The sequence below is a fragment of the Glandiceps talaboti genome, chromosome 16 (assembly GCF_964340395.1).
Source record: "Glandiceps talaboti chromosome 16, keGlaTala1.1, whole genome shotgun sequence".
Taxonomy (NCBI): Eukaryota; Metazoa; Hemichordata; class Enteropneusta; family Spengelidae; genus Glandiceps; species Glandiceps talaboti.
In genome coordinates, this window is record NC_135564.1 from 10,013,435 (window position 1) to 10,020,390 (window position 6,956).

The following is a 6,956-nucleotide window of genomic DNA, read 5'->3' on the forward strand; positions in this document are numbered from 1 at the left end:
CCCTTCCCAATGAGTAAGCATTGTTTACAGATAGAATACATTTAGAGCTACCACATACTGAGCTGATAAAATACTTTAAAAATCATGTTTTACACCTGATATGAACTTCTAAGTGAATGGGGGAAGTAGCTGAAATGTTCTAGTTATCTGTTACGTGTTGTAACTTTTGTCTGCTGTGAAAGGTCTTCTCTCAGTTCAGTACTTATGTTTAATGTTTTAAAATCAATTTAGTGACAATTATTAAGTCAGATCGCATAAACTACATCCATTTCTTGATTTAATCATCTGTGATTTATCAAGACGCCCATAACCCAAAGTGGGCGTTTTGGAGTTGAAACACAAGTCCTTTCATTAATGCTTATATTAAATACTAGTAATCTATGAAAAAGTGTCACTTGACAACAAACTGTTGGGTCATAATGTTCTAGGTTTTAGATTCTTCAGATTTCAAACATAAATTGGACAGAACTCTATGCTCCTTTCATGTCTTGCTCACTTGCAGTATTACAGTTGTATAGTACTCTAAATCTATATGATCTATAAGTCACAGGAACCTACATCTTGCCTGTTGATGTAATTCTCTTTCATACTGACTGCATGTCCCATTGGTATTTCAATTTGGCAATAAAACAACAACGTATTTACCCCTTTAGCCTCTCTGATATTGTCCATCTCATTGTATACTATCACATCATGATAAATAATTCACCAATGTTTCTATGTCTGCATACCAGTGTATAAGGGAAATCCCACCTACCCCCACTTTTGAATCAATAATTAGCCCCATACAGACAAAGCTCAAATGGGGGGGGGGGGGGGGGAGAGGAGTGGCCAGTGTCTGTCTTACTGTTCAAGAACAGCCATATCTCAGACAAGCATGACTCAATTTCAACCCAAAGCTGGCATACATGTCAAACATCATAAAGTACATGTGCAGGTCAATCAATTTGTTTACCATAACCTTTCTTGTGAAATGGCAGCCGTATTTGTGGTAAAAGTACACATTCTGTCCCATACCTTTTAAAAACACCTGTTCTTTCAGACTCTATTTACAGTAAATGTCTACCCAAGAGTATCAATAGTGAGCTTTCTAATGAGATCTTGACATTTGGCCGTGACCTTCGGATCCATCTTTAATGTCAAATAGCCAAATATGACTCAACCATAATGGTAAAACTCAAATGCACAGAATCTATTCAAGTGTCTACATCCACATCATCTGATAAAGCTATCTTCATACTGTGACCATTTTCAAGGTCAAATAGGAAATAGCACAATAAATTTCGAAGTTTTGTACCCAGCGACACCATTCAAATGTCTGTACTATGTTTTTTGAGGTAAATTTTCAAGTAAAACACTACGTTTTGACCTTTACCTTCATCTCCAAGGTCAAGTAGCAAATTGCTCAATAACTTTGCAAAGGTGAAATTCAAATTTGCAAAACTTTAGTAGTTTTGTTCATAGGGCAATCATTCACTTGTTTACAAATATCGTAGGTAAGCTTTTTGATATTACAGTAACATGTGATCTTGACCTCCATATTCAAGGTCAATTAGCAGTTTACTCCATACCTTAAAAGTGTGCATGTACAGACACAATTCAAGTTTGAATACCATATTTTGATATTAATACTGGGTTTATAAATTGACCTTTGACCTTGATCGCCGATCTTTAGGCTCAAATATAGTAATTTGCTAAATATAATTGAAAGTGTTCTCATCTAGACAATAGTTAACCTCCACCCCCACCCCGCTTGTCTGATATATGAATGTCTTGTACAGTAGATGCTCATTTTCTCCAGGACCTGTAGTCTCTTCTATGAGTATACATCTCCATGACTGGTGCTATGGACCATATTTTAGACACCAGTTAACAGCATATTTAGTGCTTGGGGTCTATGTCTTCAACGATGACTTGTCTACTTCTGATAAAGAGAAGTACCCTTACCTGAATTTTATGCCAAAAATGCTGGCACCATGCATGCGGCAACATTCTCGTAACCTCACTTTTTAGTAAATATATACAAGATGAAATGAAATCAAGAAATCCTATATCGGGAAATCTGGCAAGATTTGTATGTGCTTCTCTGTGTGTTTACTGGTTATGGTATCATTATCCGACGTCGGAAATCTTTAAACCTTTTTGCGGCAATGGAAAAAACACTTGACTCAGCCGGAAATTGCTGTTTTGTTGTATGCGATAACAATATCTGTCCATCCGTCCACAAGTCTGTAATACATCATTTCTATATGACATGCAATATCGAATTTCATTCAAACCTGATACAAAGATGAGAATGTTTTTTTTACCAGGATCAATGATATTCAGTTATTACAGCCACACAAATGCAACCAGCAAAACAGTGTGGTGTTTACCATTTTATCAGTTCTAAGTATGTATACTTGTATCACTTAGAACCAGAAAATCCGGAAACGGGCTGGGTTTTTTTTTCACTTTCAAGTGCCCAATCAATCAATGTGCTAGACTTATGGTGCTTGATGTCATGATGTTACAACCATTAAAAGGGGAAGCAGTATTTCTATGAATGAAAATAACAATTTACTCGTATTCCTGTGCCTGGTGTTCGAAAGTTTGAAAAGGGGAAGTTTGTCACTAATTCAATTTTGTGAAATTTTGACAATGTTGTCATTTTACAATTGCTGGTACGTCTAAGTATGACTGCGAGAACAGGGAAATCAGATAATAAACGGAGGTAATCGCGACTTTACTATATTGCACCAACCGTAACCAAGGTTTCACACGTGTGAGGTTGGCATGTTTTGCCAGCGAGGAAAGGGCAACAAAGTACGCGTGATGACGGATTGCCTTCTATTTTGAAAGTTTTATAACTTCCCCATGCTAGGAATGACTAGTTGACAGCACAATGTACGTCATTGACTACACGGATGTCGAAGACACAGGTTCGTGGCGATATGTATAGTTAGTATTAGTGGAATCGAAATGCACTGAGAGAGAGAGAGAGAGAGAGAGAGAGAGAGAGAGAGAGAGAGAGAGAGAGAGAGAGAGAGAGAGAGGGGGGGGGGAAGGAGCATTTGCACACACAGGGATGATTTTGAATTGTACCGCATGCATCCATCAAAGTTCACTTTGATACATTATTTTATTTCATTTCATATGCATTTCCATAGATACGTATACATGCATATCGTACAATATGCCTTTTTTAAGAGAACAGTTATTATGAGTTGACTTGCTGATGTAGTAGAAGTTTAACAACCATTCGTCCGTTTTTATTGGACTGCAGCATAAAATTATGTATGAAGTGATACTCAACCATTCATATTCAGTACGGTGTTTTCTTAGGCCGGCTTTATTTGTAATCCTGATACTTAAATTGATGGGTTTGTCGGTCAGCTAAAAATTATAATAAAGTTTTTAAAACTTTTGATGAAGTGTAATGTGTACATGTTGGTGATACAATTTATTCTCACAGCTGAATCATGACTGAGACCATGTGAACCATTTGCTTTACTAGTGATCCCAAATTTAGCAATAAACAATACTAAGATCAGACACTCGTTCGTGGGATTGCTATCCGTGATTTATTCTTCGACTAATTCTGCCGTAGAAAAGCAACGATTTTTGTTATTATTTCGTCGGATCGAAGAAGTATATTACGTCAGTCGGGTCACGAGAAACATACAGACAATTAAGTAAGTAGACCGTCCGTAGAATTAGAAAATACTTTTAATTGCATTATCGAGTGGATATTAAATAAAGCATTTGTGACAAAGAAGTAGTGTATGCTCATAACTCTCCTGTGTTATAGTGTCAACATCCTACAGATTCCGAGACTTTGTAAGGAATCGAAAAAAAACCACAATGTTTGCTGCTATCGTCCATGTTGGACATTCTCAACTACTTATATGAACGATCAACACTGACAGACAAACAGGCAGACAGACAGACAGACAGACAGACAACCATAGCATACTTTAGCACAGAGAGCAAAGACACCGAGGCTCCCCGCTATCTGTCGGTGCTGATCGACAGTTGAGAGTCGATTGGGTGTCAAATTATAATTAAATGTACGTGTATAAGAAAACAATTTAATATGACGTTATTAACTTCATAACCCAAAAAAATTAATGTATTGGTTGCCCAATTAGCCTTCCATAGACATGAATATAGTAAATTTACCAATCAAAGAGCCAAGTATGACACCTGTAACAAATCATCTGATTTATGGCTGAAATATAAACCCAGTCCTGACTTTGAGTACATGTACATACATATTATAGCATAGCATAGCAGGGCATAGTATTTTACTATGACGCAAAACTGCGTTAAGAACTATACATAATATATTATCAAAGAGCCACAACACTGGTCATTGGTCACATACCCGGACCATACATCCTCCTATATAAGACTCAATTTAGCTACTACGTGCGTTCTTCATTTATACACAGTTACTAACAGAGGTTTGTCAACTTCATGGCGTGCCCTGTATAACCGCGAAGGTGTCAATATGCCATTACTTTTCACAGCCCATGCTCCAGACATTGCCTGATAACTAGGTAAAATTAGTTTAGGCACTTTGCTAAAATGCGTCATATGGCAGGTCGTGTACTTAACTTTTTTATCTAACACTGCAAATAGGCAGTGTCAACTTAGATTGCTACCAACTTCGTTATACAGATTCAGCCTCTGCACAGTTCCTAGTTGATTTTTGTGTTTCTTTTTATCATAACAATATGAAGTATACAAGCGCAACCAAATTTTGATGTATGTATGCAGGAGGTTCAGATAACGTAAGAATGTATAGCCTAATTATTTGTCACTTCAGGTAGAGTTAAATGTGGAATGCTTCACCTCACACTTTGCAGACTGTCTACAGTACAGTGCATATTGTTTTTTGATATGCTGACCTTTGAATCTCGGGGTCACACATGTCATATTTCGATTTTATATATTACAAGGTAAATAGGTAATTCGATAATATATCAAATCAAAATTTGGATTTTGTCATCTTGCTGCGGTCGTCTTTTTGTCACAGTGATACTCCCACTAACTCTAGAGGGGTAGCCGCCTTGCCGTTGAAATTGTGTGGAAAGTTGTGGAAACGAAGCTATCGCTGTTAACTGTTTTCCTTTGTCGCCTTTAACACTCAAGATGAAGCCAGTAGCTGCTGTACCCGTGCTCCTGGCAGTTTTAGCTTGTTTCGTTAGGGGTAAGTATTAACTGGAACTTCTGTGACTCTGCTTCTCGAACAATACTATCGAACTTTACAAAAACTTTACAAAAAAAATCGAGGACTTGATCGGCATATCTAGAGCGAATATACTTTCGAAATTTATAACTTGTATCGCTGATTTCTGACTTATCCGAGGAAAGCAATCAACAGGTTGAATTCATGAGAATTAACGCTCTGGACGAGTATGATTTTATGCATTTCAACAAAATGTACGTTTGGCCAACCTCCACCCCACCAACTTGAACATAGATAATATGACTCTCCTCCCTGCACTTTTCACATCGGTGATACACTAAGAAGCGGGTGATAATATTTGGTTCAGTTGTATCATTAAATGCAGCGAAATAAATTAAAAGTCTACCACTTCTCACATCATTTAGTCGTACAACTATATAATGTACAATACTTATAGTGTGGGCTTGATACCACATACTGAACCTGTGATACCATTGTACATGTACGGCAGAAGGTTAAATGCTAGATAGGTATACATGAGGTGTCAGTCGTGTTTTCAATTTAATTGTTAAATTAACTATATACTGTGTTAGTCTTGTATTCTCTGCGATCGCCTCATACCTCAACACCAATATTTCTATACAAATTAAATATATATAATGCTAATTTACTGGAATGATTTTGACGTCACTAAGTGTCCAAAAAGAGGCGTTCTCAACTACGTATTGATGACCTTTGATCCCCAAACAAAACAGCATTGTGTGCCGTTTGTTGGGTCTATTTGAAATCTTTAGTAAATATTAAAATTCATAATTCATTCTTCAATGACAGGTTTTTTTTAAATTCAATATTATTTTTTAGCTCAGGACCCAACAACAATGGTGATACCCACAGCTATAATATGTAAGTTGGTTTTAAAAATGTATTATTGATTACATTATGTTGTATAAAAATATTATAGTCGAAAGTGGTAACAGTGCAATCAATCATTTTTTTAGAGAGGGTCACTTTTTTCATTTTTTGTGATTTCAAAGATAGTTGTAGTGGTAAAGGTCGTATTTCAAATGATTTTCACTGCCCCTGACATAATAACATTGATGACTTCGGATTTGTGATAGTTTCAATTTTAGCATACTACCATTCGGTTTTTCATTGTTTTATTATTTGATATTGCTTATAATTATAATAATGTTATACAACATTTGAATATATGGAGATAAGAAGCGATCTACAGTGTCCATGATCCGTAAAAACGATATACAAATATAATTTCTTGTTTCTATTGCCTTACATGTTCGAATTTTTTAAAATATTTTTATCTGTCAATCTCTTTGTATGTTGATCTGTCCTATATCTGACATCTGTCCTGTTTCAGTATTTCGTTTGTTTCCCTCCCTCAGAGTCAGATCGCTATCCCTCCTGGCCATTTTTGTCAGGATTCATCTTTTCAGTTTCTTTTTTATACGTTTCACTAACCCCACCCCACCCCCACCCGTTCCTGCCATTAACGTAACTCATGTTATATTTGATGCAGCCCCTCAATGTGGCAATGACCTTGAGTGGTATTTATACAGTGACAACTGTTACTATGTAAAGGATTCCGAGGTACTATCAGAAAGTTGGCAAGATGCCAATGACTTCTGTATGCTGCATGGTGGATATTTGGTTTCCATCAACTCCCAAAATGAGCAGTTACTTGTGCACTCTTTTGTAAGTACTCATAAAATATTACTGACAATATTAAGTCAATACGCCTCAGAAAATTAATGCTAACAAGGTCGAC

The 6,956-nt window shown here is 36.5% G+C and overlaps 1 protein-coding gene across 1 annotated transcript in view; it reads left to right on the forward strand.

Moving 5' to 3' along the window:
* Nucleotides 1–5,136: 5,136 nt before the first annotated feature.
* Nucleotides 5,137–6,956, forward strand: part of LOC144447782 (macrophage mannose receptor 1-like) — an 11,070-nt gene continuing 9,250 nt past the window's right edge. The window contains exons 1-2 of the mRNA XM_078137864.1: nt 5,137–5,194; nt 6,708–6,883. Of these exons, the coding sequence (XP_077993990.1) occupies nt 5,137–5,194; nt 6,708–6,883 (234 nt within the window). The remainder of the gene's footprint in view (nt 5,195–6,707; nt 6,884–6,956) is intronic.